At 36.6% G+C, this 26,391-nt stretch overlaps 5 protein-coding genes and 1 long non-coding RNA gene across 12 annotated transcripts in view; 2 read left to right on the top strand and 4 right to left on the bottom strand.

Annotated features, from left to right (window-relative positions):
* The window catches only part of LOC143143163 (uncharacterized), a 64,692-nt gene extending 62,906 nt beyond the window's left edge, over positions 1-1,786 (top strand). Inside the window, exon 7 of the mRNA XM_076304141.1 lies at positions 200-1,786. Within this exon, the coding sequence (XP_076160256.1) occupies positions 200-302 (103 nt within the window). The 3' untranslated portion in view covers positions 303-1,786. The remainder of the gene's footprint in view (positions 1-199) is intronic.
* Positions 1,787-4,600: 2,814 nt separating this feature from the next.
* On the bottom strand, positions 4,601-13,778 carry Est-6 (venom carboxylesterase-6). 3 transcript variants are annotated; one of them, XM_076326800.1, is made up of 9 exons: positions 13,509-13,778; positions 13,275-13,421; positions 7,317-7,608; positions 7,018-7,215; positions 6,700-6,878; positions 6,078-6,246; positions 5,668-6,003; positions 5,463-5,586; positions 4,601-5,198 (listed from the first exon to the last, which is right to left on the bottom strand). In XM_076326800.1, the coding sequence occupies exons 3-9, from the start codon at positions 7,531-7,533 to the stop codon at positions 4,994-4,996; spliced, it is 1,428 nt and encodes a 475-aa protein (XP_076182915.1). In that variant the 5' UTR covers positions 7,534-7,608; positions 13,275-13,421; positions 13,509-13,778; the 3' UTR covers positions 4,601-4,993. The 3 variants fall into 3 exon arrangements, with proteins under 3 accessions (XP_076182915.1, XP_076182916.1, XP_076182914.1); XM_076326801.1 differs by lacking the exons at positions 13,275-13,421; positions 13,509-13,778 and adding an exon at positions 10,565-10,589; XM_076326799.1 differs by lacking the exons at positions 13,275-13,421; positions 13,509-13,778 and adding an exon at positions 8,668-9,024.
* On the bottom strand, positions 10,522-12,208 carry LOC143154854 (uncharacterized). The gene is made up of 3 exons (XR_012994263.1): positions 11,955-12,208; positions 10,804-10,901; positions 10,522-10,723 (listed from the first exon to the last, which is right to left on the bottom strand). It is a non-coding gene; the product is annotated as an uncharacterized LOC143154854 (long non-coding RNA).
* Positions 13,779-14,131: 353 nt separating the features above from the next.
* Mu2 (mutator 2) lies at positions 14,132-24,809 on the top strand. Of its 5 annotated transcripts, none has more exons than XM_076326772.1 (8): positions 14,132-14,510; positions 14,745-14,843; positions 19,286-19,384; positions 19,587-19,763; positions 19,828-22,927; positions 23,114-23,881; positions 23,954-24,265; positions 24,342-24,809. In XM_076326772.1, exons 1-8 carry the CDS (start codon positions 14,403-14,405, stop codon positions 24,551-24,553), a joined length of 4,875 nt encoding a protein of 1,624 aa, XP_076182887.1. In that variant the 5' UTR covers positions 14,132-14,402; the 3' UTR covers positions 24,554-24,809. The 5 variants fall into 5 exon arrangements, with proteins under 5 accessions (XP_076182887.1, XP_076182886.1, XP_076182882.1 ...); XM_076326771.1 differs by having other exon boundaries at positions 19,828-22,569; positions 22,747-23,881; positions 24,342-24,808; XM_076326767.1 differs by having other exon boundaries at positions 19,828-23,881; positions 24,342-24,808.
* On the bottom strand, positions 15,091-17,852 carry LOC143154809 (carboxylic ester hydrolase-like). Its single transcript, XM_076326798.1, has 8 exons — positions 17,645-17,852; positions 17,040-17,340; positions 16,730-16,927; positions 16,316-16,494; positions 16,083-16,248; positions 15,672-16,007; positions 15,470-15,596; positions 15,091-15,397 (listed from the first exon to the last, which is right to left on the bottom strand). Exons 1-8 carry the CDS (start codon positions 17,837-17,839, stop codon positions 15,193-15,195), a joined length of 1,707 nt encoding a protein of 568 aa, XP_076182913.1. The 5' UTR covers positions 17,840-17,852; the 3' UTR covers positions 15,091-15,192.
* A 117-nt stretch (positions 24,810-24,926) lies between the features above and the next one.
* Positions 24,927-26,372, bottom strand: LOC143154807 (nuclear protein 1). Its single transcript, XM_076326797.1, has 2 exons — positions 26,063-26,372; positions 24,927-25,554 (listed from the first exon to the last, which is right to left on the bottom strand). Exon 1 carries the CDS (start codon positions 26,273-26,275, stop codon positions 26,066-26,068), a length of 210 nt encoding a protein of 69 aa, XP_076182912.1. The 5' UTR covers positions 26,276-26,372; the 3' UTR covers positions 24,927-25,554; positions 26,063-26,065.
* Positions 26,373-26,391: the final 19 nt, after the last annotated feature.

Raw genomic sequence — 26,391 nt, forward strand, 5'->3', positions numbered from 1 at the left:
ATTCTAGTCAGTTTACATCCAAGTCCAAGGTCTAGATAGAAAACTAAATTCTAGTTAGTTTACATCCAAGAAAATTTGAACTCGATAAGGAAAGGTTCTCAAAGGATACATTTCTACGAAAGAGGAGAAATTGTTTTGTCACCGTTTTCTAGTTAGGGTTCCACGACCGACGAATAATACGAACGATTTGAAATTTCAGCTGCGGAGGCGACGGTAACATGAAGTGCGAACCTAGGGTGTGCGGTCCGGAGCCAACGCTGAGGCAAATGATCGCGGCAGCTACGGCCAGAAGGAGGAGATGAGCCGGCCAACACGATCCCGGGGATCCGGCAAAGAATCGTACATACGAGGCAGAAGTCTAGAGGAGGATCAGTGTTGTATAAAAGTGAATTTAAAAATATTCTAAACTATCTAAATGTCGCGGAACACAGACAATAATGTGCTTCGGCGATCAAGAACTGAGTGGCCAAAACGTAAACGTTTATATTATAATATTATATTATGTTATATATATAAAAGAAAAAAAATGAGAGCGAGAGAGAGGGAGAGAAAGAGAGAGAGTGTGAAAGAGAGATAGAGGATTAAGGTTGGAGCGCGAGGGGAAGGAAATGGGAAACGATGTAAGGTGAAACGAAAGGGACTAAAAATGGTATTTAGCCTGGTAAAAAGTAAGGCTCGTTTCTGGTGCCAAACGTGAACGGGATGGGAGAAGTGGATGATATTTCGTGATAGTTCCACGTCTCACGCCATTTTTTACGAGTAAACGATGGGTTACGGTGGAGGAGTAAGCGACGAAACGGGAGAGAAACTAAAAATAAAAAAAATATGAAAGATGTTGCCGAACGTACGAGACTTATGACTGTGCCTTCGTCAGTGCTGACAACAGCGGCACTACTTTCGTTTCGTGGGCATGCCAAACGGTGGCGTTGATCCGAGCCGCGATCGTCGTCGTTCGAGTTCAACCGCGGTGGAATCGGTTCGTCGTTCGAACCGAGAATATACACGGTGATGGGAACGAGACACAAACGGTATACGCGCGATTCAAACGACGAGAGAAGCGAAAAGAAAAAAGAAACAAAAAAACGAAGAAAAATCGAAAAGACAAGGAAAACACAAATTCGGTTGTCGGGGTCGAACGATTTCGCGCGACAGTGGCGTTGTAACAGCGCACGGTGGTTCTTGCGTACCTAACCGCTCTTGCGACACCGCTGTGCTAAACTCGAACAACGATGATCCACGGACGATCCGTCGCGCGATCTGTCTAGATCTTGGCGCGTGTTCGTTGCGCGTAAACGATCCGGTCCACGTAGTGTTTTTTTTCCGCTCACGTCCGCCGATGTTCACGCGCCCTCGAACGCGATCGTATACAACAAACGTAAACAACAACAACCTCGCGATACAAGGGCCCGCGTCAATCTCTTCCGAAACATTTTATTTTTCGTCCGCGTGTACCGCCGCCAGGTGTCGCGCGTTTTACAACCGTCTTCCTACTTCGCTGCCAACAAGCGCGCCGGAGACTCGCGTAATCTCGCTCTTATCGTACGGAGCGTTCTTCGCCCCACCCCCACACACACACACCCCCTCCCCCCAGGTGCAATAAACGATCGCGTTCGAGCGTGCGCGCGTGTGCGTCCGTGTGTGTGCATGGTACATTTAACAGATGTTTAAAGATGAAAGAAAGAAAGAAAGAAAGAAAGAAAGAAAGACACGACGAAAGGTACGCGTATCTCAAAGCTCAAACAGCGGCTCGCGCGGAGGACCGATTGCGAATTTGCTTCTCCGGCGAGCTGGCGTCATTATATATATATATAAAAAATATATATATATATACATATATATATATACATATACATATACATATACATACATAAATATAAATATATATACATTTATACGATTCTTTATATGCACTGTACCCTCCTAATAATAATACTTAACGATGTTCTATACGTTTGTACGAAAGTATCATTATTTACGGCTAATGATCGTCCGTCGTTCTCTAGTCTCAAAGTGTCGCGTGGATATATACATATGTATATATACATTTATATATTATATATATACACATATATATATATCTAGTTGTAAATCTTTCGTAAAGCATGCTCTTGCTCGTCCCGCCGTCCCCCTCCGTCGCGATATATATCGTTAGACAGTCAATTACTTTGATAATGCCCCCTCCCCCCTCACTCGGCCGCGAATCGACGATGATCGTGTCGTCGTGTTTGCTCGCGCGAGTGTCGTCGAGCGTTCGCGTCTCGCGGTTAAAAACGGTGGCTGGAACACGGGACGCCATATATAGTATCGTCACGCTTTGAGACTCCGGAACCTCGAGGCTCCGTTTTAGGTTGTAATAGAATTGAACACGCTATTATCGTCGCACAAAATACTACGCATACTGTCTGTATTTATAATCGGATGAAGACGACGAGTCCAAACATTGTCTTCCTGGTATCAGTAAACTCGCGAATTCCGTTGATTTAGCGAGCGGGAGCAAACTGGCGCGAGCATCCGAGCGCGATAAAAAAAAAAAATTGTTCCGCGCGAGAGAGGAAAGAAAAAAAAAACATAGAAACACGTGCGAACGAATTATCGTTAAAGAAACGATGAGAACGCGAGAGAGAGAGAGAGAGAGAGAGAGAAACACACAAACACAAACACAAACACACATATACAAACACAAACAGATCGATCGATCAACCACGATGCAACCCGTTTGAGAGTGCTTCCACGGCGACTCGATCGCGACACGAGCGGCCATATTTATTACCGTCACCCGTTTTCGAGGCGAAATTTGCTTTCGCGAACACGTCCACGAGTCTGGATTAGTATGGAACACGCTTATCATCTTCCGCGTAAAGAAACTGAACGAGAGAAACCATCGCGAAACGTGGTGACCGTGTCTCTTGCTTTTCTTGTGTTGTATTTTTTTACAATTATTTTTTTTTTCTTTTCCTTCGATCTTTTCGATCCTCTAGTTAGGCCTAAAGCAACCGTTCGAGACGTTACGAGGTAACGAGTCGGTCGAACGATCCGTGGCGTTCCATCGATAGAGATTCCGGACGCGTCGCGAGCATTTACCGCCTACTTTCCTCTAACGCGTCCCGACGAGTTTCTATCCGTTGAACGCACGCACCGATCGACCTTTGTATATTTCCACCCTGTGCGCTCCGTTCGGGAACGAACCGTTGAGAATACACGCGCGTGAAATGAAACATTCTTCCAGGGACTAACGGAAAGTATCGTGTCTCGTTCGTAAAATCAAGTTACCAACAAGTCCGCGATCGAATCCGCGAGCCTCGCCGTAATCGCGCGTACGAATGTTACGCGACCGACGAGAGTCTTTTCGTACGCGTTGTGCTGACTGCTCGATCGATTGATCGCGATTCGCTAATCGAATCGGTTCTTCCCAAGTTAACAATGCTAGTAATTAGTCGAGCCTAGTATTTATCGTAATATCCACATCACTCGTAGCGGTATGTGTATCGAGTGGTTAACGAGTATCGAATGTTACACGACGGTACGTTTATATGATATACAATGTAACTCTAACGTAAGGTATATTAATTATGGTGAATACATAGGATGATGCATGTATTTAAAATAACGACGCCGGGGGCTTCGGGTTGCGTCGGTGAAATCTTCCCATCGCTCGGAACGATACCGCGACGCGATGGACGCGTTCTCACCAACGCGACGAGCCACGCGATTTTTTATATATATACATAAACGCATGATATTTATGCACAGAGTGACCAATTTTTTATCCGGCGCCGAGATCGGTGAAATAATTTAAACCTATCGACAGGGGAGGGGGGATAGAACCGTGGGAAATAGAAAGAAGGAAAGTGAACGGATTGGATGAAAAATTGATCATGCTGTGAATAGCGAATCGAACATGGCGCTCAGTACGCGAATATACTCAATGCTCGTGATGGATTTATCGGATACATTCTTTTTCTTCCAGTTCTTTTTCTTTTTTTGTTTTTTTTTTTTTTTTTGTTTCGTTCTTTTAATACTCGACCTACGACCACAATGACAATTATTACTCTTATCCTCAGCATAATCCGTTATCGTTTGCCGCGTATAATAATATGTGATACATAAAGAGAACGAGCGAGCCGGGAGTATCTCGGTGGTGCCGATTGTACGGAAGTAGGCTAGTTTTTTGACAGTACGTGCTAGTATAAAGTGTCCTTTTATATGAATAAACGATTTTGTATGTCAATTTCTCGATTTCTTCCAATCTTCTCGTTTACCTTCCTTGAAAAGGAAAAAAAAAAAAGAAGAAAAAAAAGCACGCGACCTCTACCTTGATATCGATCGAGAGTACGCTTCGCGGAATAATTATTTAAGTAAGGCTTTACTCGGTATCGTGCGAATCGTGTGACAGGCTAATCGGAGAAAGAATTCCTCGGAAATGGTCGAAGTCGTAAATAACGGATATTTATTCAAGGCACGTGTGAATAAATACACTTTATTATTTAAACGGTCGATGACAAACACGTTTAAATTCTTTTCTATTATTACTCGAACGAATCTTGTAAAAAAAAAAATAAAATTTACATTCCTTTTACATAGCTCTTCGTACGATGAAAACTTGAAAGCAAAATAATCTACTCGTTACTCGTTTACTTCAACCAAATATAGGTGAATTATTTGGGTAAAAAATTATCCAAAAATTCGTTCGATTAAATTTTTTATTAACTAACCGTTGTTTTCATCCATTGTGCCAAAATTGATCACTGTAAGCACAGAAAGAAGAGCTTCGTACGAAGCGGACTTGTTCATTGCGCGCAAACTGGAGTTCGTGGCCTTTTTATTGTAGATTATCTTTTCTATTGTCATTGAATACTTACAATATCGTTAGAGGAACGAAACGTTCCACTTCCTTACTGTTTTTTTCTTTTCGTGTCTTCTTTTTCTTACAAAACAGCTTCGATCGCGTTTAATAATTATTATCCTATTGTTTGTTAATTGATTCTATTGTCCCTTAACTAATCTCCCAAGAACTGTAATTCCTTTTTTTCGAGCAGAATTTGTTCTCGGAGAAATTGATCGTTTGCCAAAAGGCCTTTTGCGCAAAGTTATCGCTGCTTTCCATGCTCACGTAACTGGGATTCTTTACGCGCAAATAACAAAACTCTTCATCTTCGGGATCCGTTGTTTTCCACGTAGCATCACCAAACTTCGGTTCCCTAAAACGTAACGCGTGCGTTTTAAGAATGTACGATCAACGAACGACCGAAATGGAAGAGAAACAATAACCTTATCCGCGAAAAGAAATTAATCTGCGTCAATAAAATGCCAATCTACCTAACCGACTATTTCCAAACCAACTTTCACGGGGCTACTTTTCTTAAAATTGAAGAGAAAATCGCAGAAAAAAATTCTATTCGAAAGAATCTCTTTTTTTCGAATGGAAGGACACTGTATATACGGCTCTGATTCGTTATACTCACCCGTGAATAGCGAACGACGTGTAAAAATCAAGCAACAGCTGCTGCATCTTTATATCCTCTGAATTCGTGGTGTTCGCCATCCTGGCGTCAAGGATGAGGAATATGTCGTCACCGTTGCAAACACCTGATACGTACACCAGACTAGTTAAAATTACATTCTACGTCGTCTACCGTTCGACGAAAACGAATCTCGAAAAAAAATTACCGAAATTCTCGTTAGTGCCACTCAAAAATTCACTGACACTGTGTTTGGCTCTGTAGGTGTAGTAATACGCCCACACGGGACTCTTGTTCATTTTCGCCTGCCACCTGACAGCTCTCTCGAAGTTGACTCTGAACAACCGATCACCGATCATGTGCACCAACGGCTTCACTGTAGCCGAGCAGATCGATTCTCGTCCGAGATAATGCTCGCGAATTCTCTTCGAGACATTTTTCTGCTGACTGAGCGGAATGGTGTCGTTAAAGTCGAGCAAATACGGCGCGATATTGTCCCAATGGTCGTTCAACTCATCCAGACGTTCATCGTTCGTGATAAATTCTGTGCACAATTAGAATCTCAGTTTACGGGGAAACAAAGATAACGAGCAAGATATTAATCGGCTGATATCGAACCTGAAGCGGAATACAATCCCTCCTCGCTAACCACACCGGTGATCCACGGACGATCCAGCACTTGGCCTTTGCTGATGAGCTCGAGCGGAGAACGACGAATGAACGGACGAGGACATTTTTGCTTCTCGATAACTGGACCGAACGGAGTGGCAGGATTGTACAGCCAATACTACCGATCGAAACTTTATCAAAAACGATTCATCGCGAAGATGAACGCACGTGAAATGTTTGGAGAAGGATTCGAGAACTTACGGGGCCATCTGATGCGTCGAAACTCAAAGATATTGATCGATAAAAAGTTTGCAAAAAAGTTACAAGAGTAAATATGAGTAGAAAAGTATCAAAGTAGTAAAAAGAAATATTGAACTCCTTCTTTCGTCTACGTCGACGATAACCGTGAGTAAAGAGAAACTTCAATTACAATTTGAACCAAAAATAATAAATCTTGAATTACCAAGAAGCAAACAGTGACTTATTGGAAATTACCAAAACTGAACTTTGACGTTATTCGATCCTCGACCTGTACTCGTTAATCATTTTTTTTAACAATATGCTCCCCGTAGATCTCGAAACCTTTCCTTACGAGGTTCTCCAAAAGACACAAGGATATCGCGCGTCGTACCATGAAATCACCGACAGCTTGAGAGACAAGTCGCGCCGGACGTTCTCGTAAACATTCGATCATTTTGGCATTGTTGCACGTGGGACATCCCATCAAACTGGCCAACTTCTTAGTTTTCTGAGGAGCACGTTCTGTCTGCGACCATGGATCGAGGGCTACACCGCTTATCGATATACCACCTGCGCGATGAAAATTATGAAGAGCAATGCACTACGAAAATTTCAATGTTAATACAAGAATAGATCGAGTAGATATATAAATATATACTGATGCTCGAAACTCGACTAATTCGTAAGAAATTGGTCTGGACCAACGTACGTTGGAAGTATCCGATACTCAGTGACGTCAAGTAATGGTAGTGGACGCTCGCGGCACCCGCGCTCGTCCCAAAAATGGTCACTCGTTTCGAATTGCCACCGAAATATTTAATGTTCTCCGATACCCATCGTAGAGCCATAGTCTGATCCTTCAGTCCCATGTTTCCAGGCACGACACGGTCCCCCGTGCTAAGAAAACCTTGAATAGAGATTTGTGCGTTTGACGATCGATCGGTGTTTCAAGTTTCGTAATCGCGTAAAGAATCGTTCGAAATGCTCGAAACGAGCGAACGCACTTACCGAAGGGTCCCAAACGATAATTGATCGTGACCAACACGACGTCGCGATCCATTATAAATTTCTCGTCCGCGTGGTTTCCGCTACCGTACTGGAAGGCACCACCGTGGATCCAAAACATCACCGGTAACCTTCGATTCTCCTCGCAAATCGGCACGTAAACGTTCAAGAACAGACAGTCCTCGCAACCCGCGACTCTGTCACCGTTCACCGGTGCCATGAGATACTGGGTGCAAACCGAACCCTTTTTTGTCGCCGGTAGATCCCGAATCCACTTTTCGACCGGTTTGGGTGGCTACAAGAATTCATGGGAATCAATCGCGAGCGAACTTCTCAACGAACCGGTGTCTCGTGTGGAAAGATTAACGGAAGAGAACGATAAGAACGAACGTGTTCGTGTATAACCGTGTTAAAATTTATGCATCGATCTCATCGAGCGATGTATCTGGTCCTTTTACTCGTGCTCGAGTGGAACGCTATTATTAATCTATAAATGTTTCTAATAAGGAAACGCTAAACGGTGAGATGTGTTTATTTATTCGAACGAGGAACAATCGAACGGTCGGATGTATTATTTCTTTTTTTTTTTAGTGAATCGTCGCTTGCGATTCGAAAGTCTAAAAATAAAACGAACCAACCTTCGTTATTTGTATTGCACGAAAAAACACTGCTATAAAAATACGTGGAAGGATATTATCACTCGAACGGTCGGGAAAAAATCGTATATTCGTCAACCAGGCTTAATGTATGACAGTAAAGCACACACGCGGTCGCTTCTGGAAAAACACTCTACGAAAAAAAAAAAAGGAAAAAAAAAGAAAAAAAGAGAGAAAAGAAAGAAGAGGAACAGACGAAGTGGATATTTCTCGTTCTCACCAGTTAACACGTTAACGACCCGTGTGTTTCCAACCGTGCCACATATGTACATAGAAAACCACATTTTCTTCCGTTTCTAAACTTTATCCCGATTATACTCGTTTCGATAACTAACGATCACTACGCTTCGTTGTGAACCAAATATGAACGTTCTCCGTTTACTCCCGGTAATCTTACATACAATGTAACAAGGGATGGTGAACCTGTAGCACCGATGTTGTAAAAAAAAATAATATATAACCATTTTCCAGTATCAAAACGTGTCAAAATTGAAAAGATCTATTTCTTCGTCCTTGTTGAATCAAACGGCACAACGAACGTTCAAATACACGAATTAAATATTATACCCGATAATCTTTTGTCGCAAATTGTCACACGGCACCCGGCACATCCCCGATTGATTTGTTTCTTTTTTTTTTTTCGTAAATTTGTTCAAAAGGTTCGTCACCCCTCTCACCCACTGATCTTTTCAACATACTTGAAACCGAAGATTTCCAAGAGGGGGTTGCGCGTAAGGGATGCCTTCGTAAGCTGCATACTTCCTACCGAAGTGAGAATTGCTATAGAAACCAGTTATGCCACCTGAGGTTGTCACTACCCGTGGATGAGTATTCCGACAACTCGCGAGTGCCAGGAACGGTAAAATTATTATTGATAACTTCATGGCACCAGTTTCGGAACTACGCACGAGCCATTAACAGTCAGCCTTTTATCGGGTTCCCCTCGGCAAGTAACTTTCGATATGCATATCTAAAGATTTGCTTAGTTAAATACCAATGCTTCCAAAGCAATTGTTAAAACAGAAGCGAGGACAACGTTCGGAGAAAAACAAGGATACCAGAGTATTTCTTCATCAACACATTAGACAGTAATACATCTTATCTACAATTTATCACTGAACAAATGGCAATCGAAAGTTGGCTCGTGTGGATAACTTGTTGCACAAAACGTTTAACGTATTGTTGATACTGTTATTGTTGCATAAGATGATAATGCGTGCATAGCAAAATGTGTATACGTGCACACCACCCCTATAGGAACAACGATGCTCGCGCGCGGTATATTAAAAAATTAATGAAAGCAACAACGAGTTAATATTCACACGGAAGATTTATGAAATTTGATTCTTCGTGAAAGTACCTAACGTTCGTTCGTCGATGATTTAATGCTAATATAAAAAATAAATAACGGGGATGACTATTTGAACGATACAAATATACTATTTATGTATTCAAGTTTTAGTTATCAGTGGCTAGCGTGTTAATCAAAACGTGTTTAACGCAAATAAACTGTTTTAATTTACGACGCGGAACGTAATTCTAGAAATCTATTGTTTGGTTAATATTTGTGAGTACTTTTTCCTATTTTCTCTGTTTCGTGTTTGCAACATTACGTATACCATTTTATTTGTAAAATCTGGTGCACTTCGATATGCATTTAGGAACAGTTATATAACTTTATCGACTTAAAAGCGGACTTTCTTTTGCGGAATTTTTTTTTGTCATCCTTTTTTCTCTAAAATGTAAATATTTAAAGGAATAATTCCTTTAAAATATATGATCGAATAGAAAAACGAAAAAAAAGTGTTCCGAGCCTTGACAATTATATGTAAAGGTATATAAACGTAACTCTTGTAAGTGTCATTTTCTCCGACATATATTTATACCAAAATTGTTCACTTATCTGGCCATTATCCTAATTTTGTTTATCCACAAATATCTCGATAATATTTCAATACCCTTTTCATTCACGACCATTTTATTCGCGTCTATTGGAATAAATTTTTCATATATTGGTTGATGAGATTAAAAAATTTCGAGAAAAAAAAATAGAAAACCATCCTAATGTAGTACATACTAAAAATATTTTCCTACGAATAAAAAAATCTGTAATCTGCCAAGTTCAACTATCCATAATCGCGTGAAACTGAAACTCGACTATTTTATAAAAATTCCCTTACATATCCTTGTAACTTTTCTTGAAAAAAAATCTACTAAAAAATCGAAACACGTTAGCCATCTCACTTGTACGGAACGAGTAACTATCGCCAGAGATACTAAAGTTTATATATATATATTTTTAGTCATAATCGTCTAATGCAAATATATGCGCCTACTATCCACAGCAATAAAAAGTTATTGCTGTAAATAATACCAATAACCGAGATCTAGCTTGGACGATGGTATCCACCCTAATTATTGTTCACCCTACTTAGAAATTGGTGTTACGAGTACTGTGACAAAAATGCTAACTTGAATTTTTAAGACAACACGAACGTTGAAAAAAAAAGAAGGCCTGTCTTATCAGAGTCCCATCGTAAATCCTGTTTTCTTTAACCGCGGTTTCGAAGTTGCACGTGAATTGCAGGATTGCACCTATTTGTGTGTCGTGCATCGGCCGGGGTGAAATGAGGATACATCAACGTTTGGAAATTCCAAAATGTAATATGGCGTCTAGTATCTTCGGCACCCGAGCGATTGACATGGCGCCGTCTTGTCGACTGTCGCGTCTTGTTTCGGTAGTGGCCAAATATCCTGAGGAGAAGAGGGCAATATTATAAAAGTCAATTTTATTCTCGTAAGAAATTCTACTACTTTTAATTTGTCGAGCATACATCATCACCCTGTTATCCATCCTGTTTAATTGGAAGCTACCTGACTTTGAATAAAGACGCATAATCCAATAATTGCCGTGTTTATTCTCGAGTTTATACTGAAAACAAGTATTAACAAATTATATTTGCATCGGTCTCGAGCACTAATTTATACCAAATTCCCGATGACGAGTAATAAATCTTTCGTCCGAGTCGGTAGAAAATTGTACTTTTTTTTTTTTTATTACTATCAAAGCATTCTAGACAATTTTGCTTGTATCAATAAGAATGTTTCTTATTGATACAAGGCGTAAAATATTCAGGAATTGGTACAAAAAAATAAAAGTATAATTTTTAAGCGTAATGACAAAGCACTTAACGAATATAACTGTTCATCCTGTAATGTAAGTACATAGTCTTCTGTCTTCGGTAGTGATTGCGCCATTGCGTAAATATGAATCTGTACCACTTGAAAATAAATGTTTCCATAAATGAGTGAATATATTTCAGATAAAAGTGGATCATAAATTATACGTGTTTAGTACGAAAATATAATAACGTAGACGTTTCAGCTATATTCATTTGTACAGAATCACTTTTATCGCACATAGTCTGTACATTCCACGCGGTGTCCCGTTCAACAAAGTTAAGTTGTTCCTTTGCAAACGATCGGAGATCGAGGAAAAAAGCTACGAAGCAAAATTAATGGTTCTAGTTTTTCTATTAATGGGACCCCCGTAACCTTTGCTGCGTTACTCGATGCAGCGTTCCATTATCTATACGAGAGTATTAAGATACTTAGTCGAGAATCTTATCGCTCTAATATAACAATACATAACTATATGTTATAATCAAATATAAGGATGAGAGTTGGTGGAAAGAGAAAGTAAACTCACTGTCAACATATTTTTCAAGTCTTTGAGCAATCAAATAAGAAGAAAGCGAACATCCTTCTCATAATACGTTTATTAGCTATATACTTCAAATGTATACAACAATCGTATAAATCTTACATATTGAGCAACACATAGCAACCCATTGCGCATCTGTTACGCACCACGTGAAGTATTAATCACGGAAATATAAAATAAACGTTTCTTCTTACGGAAGTTGATATCGCGCGATTTGAAATGCTAACCTTAAAAAATAACAGTAGTTGTCATGCGACTTACTGGATCTGCAATGGTGGCGATTCACGGAACTATGTTCAACTAAACCGCAGTCAATAAAGTCCGTGATATCGGTAAACTTGAAACACTGTTACCGTTTGCGAATTTATCACTTATCAGTCTCGGAAGGTATCGTGACAAAAATTTGTATTCGTTCGCACATCGTGGATTTTCACTGGTGGCGAATCACGGAATTATATTCAACTAAACTGCAGGCAGTAAAATCCGTGATGTCGGTAAACTTGGAACACTTACCGTTTGCGAATTTATCACACCTATTAGTCTCGGAAGGTATTGTGACAAGAAGTTGTATCCATTCGCACATCGTGATGTGACAATGAAGGCAACTTATCACGTTTTGGTAACGCGAAATTAGGAATGTTTTCAAAATTATGACCACCTTCCTAACAGTTTAATTAATAGTAATTAATGGTATCTCATATTTTAAGGGAGTAACGATCAAATAATATTTGGCAGTTTAATATCTTTCACTTTACCTCATAATTTAGGATCACACGAAGGGAATGGAAGCAAAGAGAGGAAAGAAAGAACTACTCGTGTTAATAGTATATTTCATCCGTCGTTCTAATTATTAATAAATTAATTAATTCTATGTATCTTTAAATTTAATTCTTATAAATCTTAAAAATTATTGTCATTTGGAATTTCTTCCAGCGATACGACAAACAGTATATCTTCTAAGCAGATTTAAATAAAACAGCCTACTCTACAACTAAACTATACTTATGATAAACATTATCGAAAAGATTGTAGCCAATTTGCTCATATTATTTACTATGTAAATAATAATTGCATTACACTGCTACCAGTGATATAATTAATAATTACATATTAAATAATACCGATTACCCAGGTCTCACCACATGGAAGTCATTATGTATGAAGACTCGCCCTACCTAGCCATAGCATATCTGAGTAATAAAAAACAATTTTCCTTTCCTACAAAATTTTTAACATAAAACTGAAAAGCGATTAAAATTCCATCAAAGTTAGAACAAATAGAATTTTAAGAAGAATCTGCCTGAAAAAGACAATGATTGCGAAACTTTGATCAACATGGAATACTATATTTTCCATGAACCTGCATTCGCACATATGAATCCTGTCTGTAAATTCTAACATGTACTTAAATTCTAATTACGTCTATTAATTTAAACAAGCGTTCGTATCCAAATATATATTTTGAGAATTACAAATCCATGTATCGTGCGATTTGTAAGCTTATTAATATAATGTATTACGTTGTCCCATAAGTTTGTGCCGTTTATTTTTCTACCATATAAATTAATATTTTAATCTTACCTATAAAGCTAACATACGTCCAGCTTTAGCATCATTCCAATTTCTTCAAACGTACATGTACACACGATTTTTACATGTCTAGCATTTGCGACATTTCTCGCATTGACATATTCCTCGTTTCACGTATAAGCTGATAAAACACCTTCTCTATAAACGACACAAATGTTGCTTACTGCAATTGTTGCTGATTTCCTTTTCAAAACTCATACAACATGGATGACAAAATAGACGCACATTTCACTCATTATTTTAGCGGATATTAAGTATAAAATTCTATAACTTTCAAATGCCATCTACAGGTTAAACTTAAGGATAACAGTTTCGTCACCAAAGTCCTTCTAGCTCTGTCGGTTCATAAAACTCATTGTAAGAACTATAAACACACCTCGACACGAATCTATAAGACGACCTAATAAATACCCTAATTTTAGATTCATTTAACCGTAAAATATATAAGTAACTTTCGATTTAGATTTTGTTCAATAGAGCAGCCAAGACACGATTCTTAAATTTGTATACGTCACCACCTTCGGTAGTAAAACTGACAAGTAGTAGTTAAGCTTGTGAATATGGTTTTCAAAGTCGACTTAGTGTTTTTACCATCGTCGATAATTCAGTCTCAATCGAATCAATCAATTCAAAATCAAACTTCATTAATACAAATCATTTAAATGTTGAGAATATTTCACTGGAGGACGTTGTGTCTATTACTCTTTTGCATGATGATGCCATGCAAAATTATAGAATAAGCGATTACAAATATATTTGTAGTGAATGTTATATTTCTTTAATTTCATAGAGAATTTCTTCATTGCATATTGGTAGCTGAAACTAAAGTGGCGGGAATAACCGTACGTCAATGTTTCGTCTGTTGCGATGTTTTGTCTTATTTAGTATTAATCGTTCATTTGTAAGAGTGTAATAAATAATGTGCAGTTTACATTTTGTTAGTGTGTATTCATATTCATAATTATTTTACTCTTTATTCGCATTGAATGACTATCAGTAAATTTCTAAGAGACTACGTATCGTGTGAGGTTATTTTATGAATGATCCAACATTTAGAAAACATAATCACAAATAATCGAGTAACGCATATAATTTACGTCATTTCGTTACATTTTCTTTATGATGGATATTTTGCCGACACAAGTTTGTGAAGATAATGATTATATATCGACACAGATATTATCCAACCCTCCGCATGATGAATCTGAGGACCATGAAGAAGTAGAAGTAAAAAGAAATTAAATGTCTTATATTTTTCTTTTATGACTATTTTTGTAATTTTTAATTCTTGTCAAAATTCATAAAATTATTTCTTTAAATTATCACAAAGTCCTTTTTTAATAATTAAGTTAATTACATGTTGCTTACATAATTTCATGACTTTTGCTGTGTATTTATATTACAATTTTTTAATAGTAATTGTTAAAATGTAAAAAACTTAAATATTTATAAAAATTTTAGGTTAGAATACTGAGCATTGGATCCGATACTTATTTAATTAAGAAAGGAATTACAAAAATTGGCAGACATCCAGAATCCAATATTGTACTATCTGATCAAGTAAGTTATTAAATTTTGTTATTCTTTAAAGAATTAATAATTTTTATATGAAAGTATTTCAATTAAACGTATAGCTTATTAATATATAAAAAATTTATTAATACATTGAAGATTAAAGGTAAAGAGGTAGGATAAATGCATTGAAAAATTAAAATAATTAAAGTTATTAATTTAGATTTTATATACTCAATCACCTAAATATTATTTCATAATTTTCTATCGATTGTATATTTTTAAAATGCTTATAAATAACCAGATATTTATAATATTCGTGAAATCCCTTAAAAGAACAAAGTCTTTATGTGTACAATTTTATAACAACGTAAAATTATGATGGGTAAAAATATCTTTACAATTCTTCTTTCTTCATGTATCCACTAAATGTACTGTTCAATTTATTTTCATTAAAATCGATAGTATTCCAAAAATCTTTCTGTCCAAAGTTTGCATTACTATCCATAAAAATTTTGTTTGATTCAGCTATATGCATGTAATGAAGTTCCTTTTCATTTGGATTTAATCTGGGCCATTCAACATTACCCATTTTTGGAACTCTAAATTATAAAAAAGAATCAAGTGATTTCCTTAAATCATTATAATGTATACAGGCAATTGTTTTTACTCACCCATTAGTTACAAATGATATCCATAACTCAATCAAAAGTTTTTGCATATTACGATCGTTTGATGTTGTTGTGAAATCTAAGAAAGGATTTTCAATAACGGCAAATGCATCGTCCGCATGGCTTACACCTACAAAAAATATGTAGACTGTGTGATTCAATTTGTTCTTGTTATATTAAAATTATTCACATTTTGTTGACATACCATAATTAGTAGTAGTTCCACTCATGACATCACTCAAACTTTGTGCAGCTCTATAGCTATAATAGTAATACCAAACCGGTTGCTGATTAACACTAGCTTGCAACCTGGCAGCCTTTTCACTGTCAACTATGAAGAATCGATCGCTAGCCATTTGTATCAGAGATTTTGTCGTTGTATTGTCGATTTTTTTCATTCCAAAATAGTGACCTTTTATGACCGTAGCAACTTCAACATGTTTTTCTTTAGGTAAAGTGTAATTATAATCAAGAAAATAAGGCAAAAGAAGATTCCAATTATCTTCCAAGGTTTTCAAGGCTTCTGGTATAGCAATAAACTCTGTAAAATGCATGATTTTGGGTAAAAGTTCAAAATCATAATTACAGAGATTTTGTATTGTTGTATATTTCTTACCTGCAACTGGATACAATCCTTCTTCGCTAGTCACTCCAGTAATCCAAGGAACATCATGAACATCACCACTACTCACAATTTCAACAGGTGGACGATCAATGAATGGTTCTTCTCCAAATTTCTCTACAACTGGTCCAAATGGTGTGAATGGGTTATAATAGAATCGCTGAAATCAGATTATTTATTTTAAAACAACTAATTATTTATCACTGTGTAGAATAGCGGATACTTACCATAAATTCATGAGTAGTTTCAACCATACTTCTAGATGGGCGATATCTTAGACAACGTACCATTTCCTTTATGTTACCTGTAGGACAACCCATAAGAGTTGCTACATGCTTGGACTTCTCCAACATATTTTCCGTTTGCGCCCAACAATCAAATGCTGTACCACTAATCGAGATTCCACCTATGTCGTGCGACAATATAAAGAAAAACTTAATAACTGTAACGAAGACAACTTAGAAAAATACTTCAGAGATATTTAACAAAGGATAATGATACAAGATAACCAGTTGTAATAGATTTCAATATAGAAAAATGTTTACAAAATGTACATCTGTACATTCCAAAAAATCAGGCTACAGTAGTCATTTAATCGACATACGATGGTATATATGCATGTAAAATAACGTGTCCGGTACCTTGGAAAAGACCAGCACTCATGGGCGATAAGTAGTGATAATGAACGCTCGCACCACCTGCGCTTAAACCGACCAAAGTCACTCTGTTCGGATCACCACCGAACCATTCGATATTCTCTGACACCCAACGTAAGGCCATACTTTGATCCTTCAATCCCATATTTCCGGGAACTATTTCATTCTCTGTGCTAAGAAAACCTTCAAAGGAAATCGTTAGCCTTTAATACATCAAATTGTACGACAATTGTCATTCGTGTTGTCAAGTGTATTTGGGAATACAGTATGCTAGAAATGTTACATTTTTAAGTACCTAATATTCCAAGGCGGTAGTTGATCGTAACAAACACGACGTCATGATCGATAAGATATTTAGCACCCGCATGCATTCCGCTACCCAACTGGAAGGCTCCTCCATGAATCCAGAAAATGACTGGCATTGGCTCGGATACTTTCTTATGCGCCGGCACGTAAACGTTCAAGTAAAGACAATCCTCGGCACCGATGACTTTGTCGCCTTTCGGAGATTCGGGTACTTGGGTGTATTGCAAACAAGGAGATCCAAATTTCGTTGCAGAGAGTTCTCCCAACCAGGGTGGTAACCGGTGAGGGGGCTAAATAAATAAATTTTCACTCATAATTGATATTTTGCAGGTCGAGTACCGAGTTACGCAGAACTGGAAATTATACAGGATATTGCAAGACTATGGTTACAAATGTAACTGTCCAATGGAACATTCATTCTGAGATTTTCTATCAGTCGGCACACTGAACTATCGAAACATCGATTATTCCACGGTATTATACGATCGTGCGAAGGACTGTTGTTTCAAAATCTAGAAAATCGAATCCTTTTCCAAGATTCGTTAATTAGCTGAATTTATAGTTCCTAAAGTGAAGCAAAACAATATTCTTTACCTTGAACCGAAGCTTGCCGATTGGAGGCAGTGCGTAAGGGATTCCTTCGTAGGCTTCATACTGTTTACCATTAGCAGAGAGTAAGTGATATCCCTTGATACTACCCAGGGGTGTTTTAACTCTTGGTGCATCGTCCAGACACCACGTCAGGGTCACGAATCCGAAAAGAAACAGAAGACACCACAGTCTCGTCATCTTCGTCGCAGTCAAGTTGAATCTACCAATTTCGTTTACTTATTGAGCACGTTTCGATAGGCTTTCACTGTGAACGATGGATTAAAAAATACGACAGACGAACAAGCAGAGAACTCTCACATTTCGTACAATCGTACATACATTTCAACTGAGTATTACACTTCCTACCTTCCAGTTTTGTTCGGCAATTATCGTTAGGGACCAACGATATGTCGGGATGTGTTGCAATCAAAAGAACTGCGGTAAAAGATTCTTACTGCTACTTATAAACGAAACATGTCCATAATGTAGATACTTTATTTTTGTCAGTCGCCGTGCTACATGATAAGATAAAGCCGGGCTCGTTTTATTATACAGATTGTAATGTATTTTAATGTTCTCGATAGAACGATACGAAAGATTATCTACGCGTTTAAATAGATTGCTATCGGTCAATGAACATGGAATGGTGGTTGAAAAATGTAAAGATAAAATTAGAATCATAACAATTCAAGTGAGGGAGTTCTAAACAGCTTATCTTGGCGACAAGTAGATTCAACGGTTCGAGGTGTTTTTATGAGTTTGGAAAGTTCTTTTTAGGGCAGTTGATATCCACTAAACTAAGTAAGAAATGCTTAATCAGTATAGGTCAAAAAATCAATGTCACTGTTAGAAGCGACTTTTGGTTTCGGTAACTCAAAGTGGCTTACTTGTATTTATCATATATAATTACGAAACAGAGAATTATGTTAGCATAATCTTTGTATTACAGAATTGCGTACTCTTTCAAAATTGAAAATAAGATAATCCTTAAAAGTAAACAAATTATTTGCATCACCAAAACCATAAATATTAATTTGTTGTTAAATAATAAAAATACATGTAATACAGTTTTCGGAAATTTATTTGAATTTTATTTAAATAAAAATGATACAAATAATTAGAGACATTTATCATCATATTTATCATCATTGCGCAAATAAATAAGACAGTTTAAAAGTTAAAAATAGTCGTTTTCATATCGAAAGACTCTCTTTGAATCTCTCGCGACGCTTCGAATAACGCCACAAAATTTGATTCAATATCGAAGTTACCAATAATCTACGATACATTTAAACACCGTGCAAAACTTATCAAATACATATTAAGATTTATCAACATTTTGCGCCATTGATCCTTGTAGTGTAAAAAGAAGAACGCGATAAAGTCGGCACAATCGCTTAAAATTTATCGAACATAATATTGTCTTTAAAAAAATGGTACTGGCGTTTGGAAGAAGAAATGAAGAAAATTGTAACAACAGTTATTTACATTACAAGTAAACTATGGAAGATGCATAATTTAAATAATTAGAAATGAATGTAGTCATAAAATTGTACACGAAAGAGATCTTTAAAATGTAAATTAAAATGTCAAAATGTTACAATAGCGATAATTAGGTAGTAAGGAGAGTAATTTCACTTGCAGACGGTATCTAAGAGGCACGCAGAAATCGAGGCTAACGGTCGTGAGACAACGACATGGATCTGCGATTTGAATTCTTCCAACAAAACAAAGCTCAATAATGTAATATAGTTTTATCTATGCATGCATTTGCATTTAGATTCGATTCACGTGATTCTTTATTTACTGATCGTTGATCCGTAATTTGTCGAGCCTACTTTTCAATTCGGATGCAGTGCAATTGTTGAATTTTGATTTCACTGTTTGTAGATCATAATTTTGTAATAAATTAATCTGGTATTACATCTTGTACTTTTCTGTGCAGTCGATTTTAAGGCCTGGTCGATTCTACGAGTTAACAGATGGAAGCATACTCGAATTTGGCGTTGTACGCGCAGTTTATAAGGTCCAACGATCGGTGAACGACTCCTTGATCCCGGAAACTCCGGCCCCAATTCGTAAAAACAATCTGATAATTTCTGGAACACCTGATTCGTCTTGGGTAATTATGAGCCGCCTCTCGAAGGAAATCGTCTTTTCTCTGTTATCGTATATATTTTGCGTAGAACAATTCGTCCACTTTGGGGCAGAACGATTCTATAATTCCTGGCACCCAAACTGAGAATGGAGAATCCATGTTTCGACGTCCGACTGTGCCTCAACGGAACTCAACCACCAATGAAAAGAATTCTTTCGTTCACGATTCCTTCACCAGTGACAGCATGGACGATTCCTCGGGTTTCACTGCTCGGAGAAAGGAAAACGTAAGCGAACAGAGGATCAGTATTCATGATATGGAAACGCAGAAGTCATCCGAATCGCAAAACGAAATGAATTCCGATATCCACGACGCTGAAACTCAAAAGATCTGCTTGAACGATATTAAAACTGTCAAAACACACTTTCAAAAGAAGCCAATTGATATTCATGATATGAAGACACCGAGAAAAATCGAGCGTCAGAATGTTTCAGCACGAGATGCTGATGACAGCATTCAAGACGTTCGGAAACATAAGACGAAAAAAACAGGCCTAACAGAAAATAGTATAAGCGATACGGTGGATGTACCAAAGATTGAAGTTAAAGAGGGAAAATACTATTCTAATGATGATAGTAATTGTAATGATATAGACGAAGAAGATACGTTAAATGCAGTTTTAACTGTAAAAGAAGAATTTTGTCCGCACGATGAACAGATAGAAGGTGTTCAAAAATGTTCAGAAGAGTACCTGCAATTGTCGCCCTCCTCAACAAATTTCGAAGATGACTGTTCAGAATTCGATAAAAGCCGCAATTTACTTAGTTCGCAAGATTTATTAGAGGACTTTATCGGAAATGATGATACACTCAATGCTTCAAATTCGAAATCATTGTCATCGGCGCCTATAAAGTCTTCGTGCTCGAATAACAATGAAACGACTGAAAAAAGTAAAGACAATGAAAACATATTCGACGCAAATACGCAAACCAAGAATGAGGATGAAAATATTTTTGAAGCTACTACTCAACGCATTAATTTCCCATTTAAGGCTCCTCTGATGGCAGATGACTCCGATGAGACCGATCAAGAATGTATGTTTCAAAGGTATTCGCGCGTTGCCAGTCAAGATAGTCAACCTTCGAAAAGTCAGTCGGTTGTTAGCGAAGATGAGGACACGGATGAAGAAGGTCGTTTCATGGAAATTTCCATAAAGCAAAGACAATCTACATCCTTGTCATTTGAAGTGCGGCAGAATGAAAGCAAAGAGATTATGAGCGGAGACTCTGATGATCTGTTTGATGTACCTACACAACATGTAAACCCAAAAAACGAAGATTCAACAGCTACTGCTGACGTAGATTTTGATGGGCCAACGCAATTGATTAAAACGAAAACATCTGAGGATAACTTAATAACAGAGGAGTTGGAAATCGATGATATGGCACCAACACAAATTCTTCCAATGGCAAAATCTTCTCCACAAGTAAACAAACCTATTATCCATTCAAGAAAAAATAGAGCCGAAGAAACGGAAGATATTACTGAAGCAGACTATAATATACCTACTCAAGTAATTAACAATTCGGAAAAAGTTTCAGAATCAGATAAAAATGAATCACCAAGTCCTTTTGACAAATTGAATCCAACTTCCGTGGAAGAATTTAGCGTTGAGGACATTGATTATGAAATGGCACCTACTCAATTAATCAGTGAGATCAAAAGCAAATCTGTATCAACTGCTGACAACAGGAAAAAAACATTAAAGAAATCGAATAAAACAAATTTAAATGATACTTTAGAAAGAAATCTAAACAATATATTCGATGATGTGAACGAGGATGATATAGAAGAGCAACCGCAGATACGAACAACTCAGGTACTCATAAATATGTTGCAATTGTCGCAATATGAGGATAAATCCGACACCAGTCATAAGTCTGACGCAGATAATGAATCACCAACAATTGGCAAAGCAAAAATATCACAGAAACACAAGCGAAACAAAACATCAGTAATCGATTCAACATCTCATTCAACACCAAACAAGCAGTCTGCTAAGTCTAGTTTAAAGAATACCATCATTGACAGCGATTCACAAAATGAGGAAAATTATTTCACCAAGCTTGCTTCAACAAGGAAACAAAACGTTTTAAAAGAATCGCAAGATTTTGCTAGTTCTGTTGAAAACAGATCAGTCAATAGAAAAGATGGGGAAAATGCAACAGAGGCAAATGTTAGCACTATGAATGATAAAAACAATAGTGTTTGCGGTACATCATTTGAACGTTTACCAATGCAAAAATCGTCACCGAGAAATGAGAAATTAAAAGTGTCGAAAACTATTCTAGGTAAAACAGATTTATCTACAAAAAATAAAAATGAATCTGAAGAATCTTTCAAAACAGGTAACCAAGTATCCACAATATCAACGGGTATTAAACAACCTCAACAGACCTCTATATTACTGGAGAAAGACGACGACGACGACATTTTGGCCGGTTTACCTGAGTTTAAAATTTCAGGTACTTTATCAAATCCAGGAAGTCCAACGTCGTCGATATCAACAGAGACTAGATTGAACACAAATAGAAATCGATCAAAACAGGATAAAAAAAAAACTGAACCGAAAAAGAAATCAGCTCCGCAGATATCCACGCGAAGATCAAGTGCTCGTGGGAACATGGAAGATGTTAAACCTTATCATTCTACTAGGAAATCAAATTCTTCAACTATTTTGGAAAGTTTTGGTAATTTCAAGGTTGATAAAGTGTCCACAAATGAACATGAAAGCGATGATGAGAATGTAACTAAACGGTTTAAGCAATCGGTGAGAAAAACACCATCTAAGAATTTACGTAAAACTAAAGGTAGTAGATCTCTGCTGCAACGAAAATCGATTTCTCCTATTGACACGCGGGAACAAGCAAAACATAATTCTTCCATTCAGAATGGAAGGGCTTATAATTCCAGCAAAGAAAATGTTGATCGTTCGTCTGTTTTTCAGGTAGGAACCGAAGCTCTGGCTGAAGATGTAACTGCCAGACCTGCAAGAAAAACTACTTTAAGCTCTTCACGCGTTGGAAAAAGATCACTCAGTACGACGGATGTGATCGAAAGTAGTAATACAAAAAAATTTAAGAAGGATACTAATGAAAGTACATCCAGAATTACCAGACATAGAAAGAGTACTGAAAAAAATACTACCATTAGTAAAAAAAATTCTGCAAACATTGTTGACTACATGACTAAACGAAATTCATCAGTCAATGTACAAGATTCATGCAATACACAGTTGTCATTTAGTCAAGAAAGCTTGCAGTCTAAACAGTTGGTGATAAGAATCATGAAAATGTCTCCAACTTCACCAACAGAGAGGATATCTCAAAGTACCCCGGCACAGTCGATGGCTAAAAATATTGTCAACAATGAAACCAGGCAAACTCGGCGTACAAGCGTCAAGAATCGAGTTGCTTCGAGCGATTCAACTACGTCGGAAAGTGAAAAAGCTGTTCCAAATATAACAGCACAAAGAAAGCGGAGTCAGAGGTTAACAAACAAACGACAACTTGAGGAAGAAGTTGTCAGTTCCCAAGGTGGAGAAGAATCTCAAGAAGTGGAGATGATCATGAATGTTTCGTTTAAAGAGCAAAATACTGGTTTTAACACAAAAAGAAAGAAAGAGAAACACGAAAGAACGAGAAATGTCAAAACCAAAAATACTAGAAAACGTGCAAGCACGATCCTTCCTGTGGATGAAAATTTTGAAGAAAGCAATGTTTCTTCTGATATTACTGAATCTGATAATACGCAATTTGAAATGTCCACTTCAAAATTTAAACCAATGGAAGAATATTCGAAGACTAATTCTAATCAAAGTTTTGTAAATAATACTATGAATAATACAAATAATATGAATAAAAGAGGAAAGAAAGCAAAAGTACGAAAGCTTCAAACTGACAAAAGACAAAGCAAACATTTGACAGAGACCAGCACTTCCTCAGCAACGAATTCCAGTGTAGACAATGCATCAATTCTTTCAACACCAACCAGAGCATCAACGAGTGGAGCATTTAAAATAAAACATAAAATCTTATTTACGGGTATTACAAACGACTACAGCAAGTTATTGAAAAAATTAGGTAAGTTTAATGTCCATGTAAAGAAAAATTATAATTTGATTCGAGTATAATTTTTTTTTTTCTTTTTTATAGGAGCATCGCAAGTCGAAGATCCAGCAAAGTGTAGTGTATTGGTTACGGATAAAGTACGAAGGACCGTTAAATTTTTGTGTGCATTAGCACAATCTGTGCCAATAGTTTCAATCAATTGGTTGGTCGAAAGTGAAAAAGTTGGCCACTTTGTAGAGTTAAAGGATTATATTTTAAAAGACCCTGTTGCAGAAGCTAAATTTGGTTTTAAGTTAAGGGGAAGTCTAGAAAAAGCAAAGCAACAAAAACTATTGGAAGGATATACCATTGTATTAACGCCTAACGTAGCACCTCCACCTTTGCCAGAATTGAAAAGTATATTTCTGATATCGAGTTTGCTTAACATTGTTGATATCGCAAACGAAGTAAGGAAAATGCATTTTTTTTTTAGGTATAATCAATTCGTGCGGTGGTAAACCATTAGTACGACCACCATCGTCATGGCCACAAAAAACGGTGATCATTTCTCGGGAAGAAGATTTAGCAAAAGCAAAAACATTTCTTGCGAAAGCTCCAAAAACTGTGACCATACAGTCAACGGAATTTATATTAACTGGAATTTTAAGACAAGAGCTAAATTTTATTAAACACAAATTAACATAATTTGTTTCAATTATAAAATTCCTTACAATACGAAGATTCCAACAAAAATAATCTGTATTTTAACTGATATGTGCAAGCCATTTGTACATAATTATTTTTTTTAGTGTTTTTTACGCAAATGCATTGTACAATATCAATTACATTCTATCGATGCTATAAGTTTATGTATTCCATAGGAGTTCTAGAAATCATAAAACGTAGACGCAATATTTTTATGGCATTATGGTATCACAAATATTTTTGGTTCTTATTTATTTTTAAAATCAAAGAAGTATTAAAGACTATTTGTTTACACACTCACTATATTTGAATACTAATTTTGATATAAAAAAATGAAGGAGGTATTAAATTAAAACTAAAATAAATAATCATATTCTTGCTAATTATAAATTTTTATTATTTTTTTTATTATATTTGTTATAATTACATACTTTAGTCATCTTTAATACTTTGAACTTTTCAGTAAACTTGAAATTAAAATAAAGTCTTGTAAAGTTAACGAAAAGGTAACTTAATATATCTTGAAAAACAAATGCGTCTTTTCAAAATGTCCACATTGGATGAAATATTCTTGCACAGTCACATATTTTGCTATACTACTACATTGAGCAAATGTATTTCAAACTATGTGCTCAATAACTACAAATTTTTAGTGTGCGTGAATCCAATATACACATATTTAACTTTCTATCACATCATGAAAACCCCAAATTCAAATGATCTTGAATCAAGAGTGGTCTAATTAGGAAATATTTATCCTACACATTATGATATACTATGAAAAATAGTAATTATTATAAGACGCTACCTATTTGTACTAAGTACTAATGATTATCTTATTCTAAGTGAGGATCTATGTTCAGCAACTAAACACATTGCTGAGAATAAAGAAAATAGGGAAAAATGTCTTGCTTAATAGAATATATATCCAAGAGGTTCCAGTTTGTCAGAATTGACAAACCAATACTTTTTCCAAAAATAGGACATCAAACTCCAAGGTCCTGAAACAAAAAAAAAATAAAAATTGTTAAATAAAAAATTGAATAATTAAATATTTATGATGCGCATTTTAAGATGTTCACGTTTTTAAAAATAATTGGCGATGTTTTAATTTTCTTTTGCACACTTATCGCATTGTAAAAAAGTAAAAGGCAACAAGTGTTCGCGTAAGAAATGAGTCACCTTTAAAATGGTTGCGCAGTTTAAAAAAAAAACAAAGAACAGTAATACTTGCAAACAGTTTCTAGAGTGGTAACTAATAATAATAATAATAATAATAATAAACTTAATTTAATTCATGCTTATTGATCTTTAGCTGCATTAATCAATAAGAATACGAAGTTTGTATACAATTTAAATTGGATGTACGCAGCAGAACATCGAATATATAAACACGCACTAATTCGGCCAAGGTTACAAACCTTTCAGACTGAATTCAAATCGATAACGTAACTCGAGCAATAATACGTCAGAAACTGCGACGTAATTTGACAAATGTTCAAAACTTACAATTTACGCCTTGGTCTTTCCAGCATTTCGTTTGTTGTGTTCAGAATTCATCAATTTAGTCAGAATTTTTCTGGAATGGCCGCACGGGTCGAAATGGTTCGTATGTGTAAGAGCTTCGCGTTTGCTTCTTTGTTTGCCACTGTGGCCGGTAAAAATATACTTGTCGTAATCGTAGTTAAAATGTTCGTATTCATCAACATAGTATTCAGACATAGCTCTTAAATTTTCAAAAAATATACTCTGGAAGTAACTACGTAAACACTGCCGAGCAAGTTGCCTTCACTCTCACACTTTTAGATCAATATTGTCTGGTCGCTGGTTTTCGCGGC

Source organism: Ptiloglossa arizonensis, chromosome 2 (genome assembly GCF_051014685.1).
Source record: "Ptiloglossa arizonensis isolate GNS036 chromosome 2, iyPtiAriz1_principal, whole genome shotgun sequence".
In the NCBI taxonomy this organism is placed as follows: Eukaryota; Metazoa; Arthropoda; class Insecta; order Hymenoptera; family Colletidae; genus Ptiloglossa; species Ptiloglossa arizonensis.

What these genes read in the sequence shown, in the direction of transcription:
- LOC143154809 (XM_076326798.1), bottom strand. Translation starts at nt 17,839, where the DNA reads ATGACGAGACTGTGGTGTCTTCTGTTTCTTTTCGGATTCGTGACCCTG. An exon ending in AAACTACTCATGAATTTATG is followed by an intron (nt 16,249 to 16,315) that starts GTAAGTATCCGC and finishes ATCTGATTTCAG; the next exon opens with CGATTCTATTATAACCCATT. An exon ending in TGGAACTACTACTAATTATG is followed by an intron (nt 15,597 to 15,671) that starts GTATGTCAACAA and finishes TATTTTTTGTAG; the next exon opens with GTGTAAGCCATGCGGACGAT.
- LOC143154807 (XM_076326797.1), bottom strand. Translation starts at nt 26,275, where the DNA reads ATGTCTGAATACTATGTTGATGAATACGAACATTTTAACTACGATTAC.
- Est-6 (XM_076326799.1), bottom strand. Translation starts at nt 8,853, where the DNA reads ATGAAGTTATCAATAATAATTTTACCGTTCCTGGCACTCGCGAGTTGT. An exon ending in AAGCTGTCGGTGATTTCATG is followed by an intron (nt 6,247 to 6,699) that starts GTACGACGCGCG and finishes TTCGATCGGTAG; the next exon opens with TATTGGCTGTACAATCCTGC. An exon ending in TGGCACTAACGAGAATTTCG is followed by an intron (nt 5,587 to 5,667) that starts GTAATTTTTTTT and finishes TGTACGTATCAG; the next exon opens with GTGTTTGCAACGGTGACGAC.
- Mu2 (XM_076326767.1), top strand. Translation starts at nt 14,403, where the DNA reads ATGATGGATATTTTGCCGACACAAGTTTGTGAAGATAATGATTATATA. An exon ending in ATATTGTACTATCTGATCAA is followed by an intron (nt 14,844 to 19,285) that starts GTAAGTTATTAA and finishes TTTCACTTGCAG; the next exon opens with ACGGTATCTAAGAGGCACGC. An exon ending in GAACACCTGATTCGTCTTGG is followed by an intron (nt 19,764 to 19,827) that starts GTAATTATGAGC and finishes TATTTTGCGTAG; the next exon opens with AACAATTCGTCCACTTTGGG.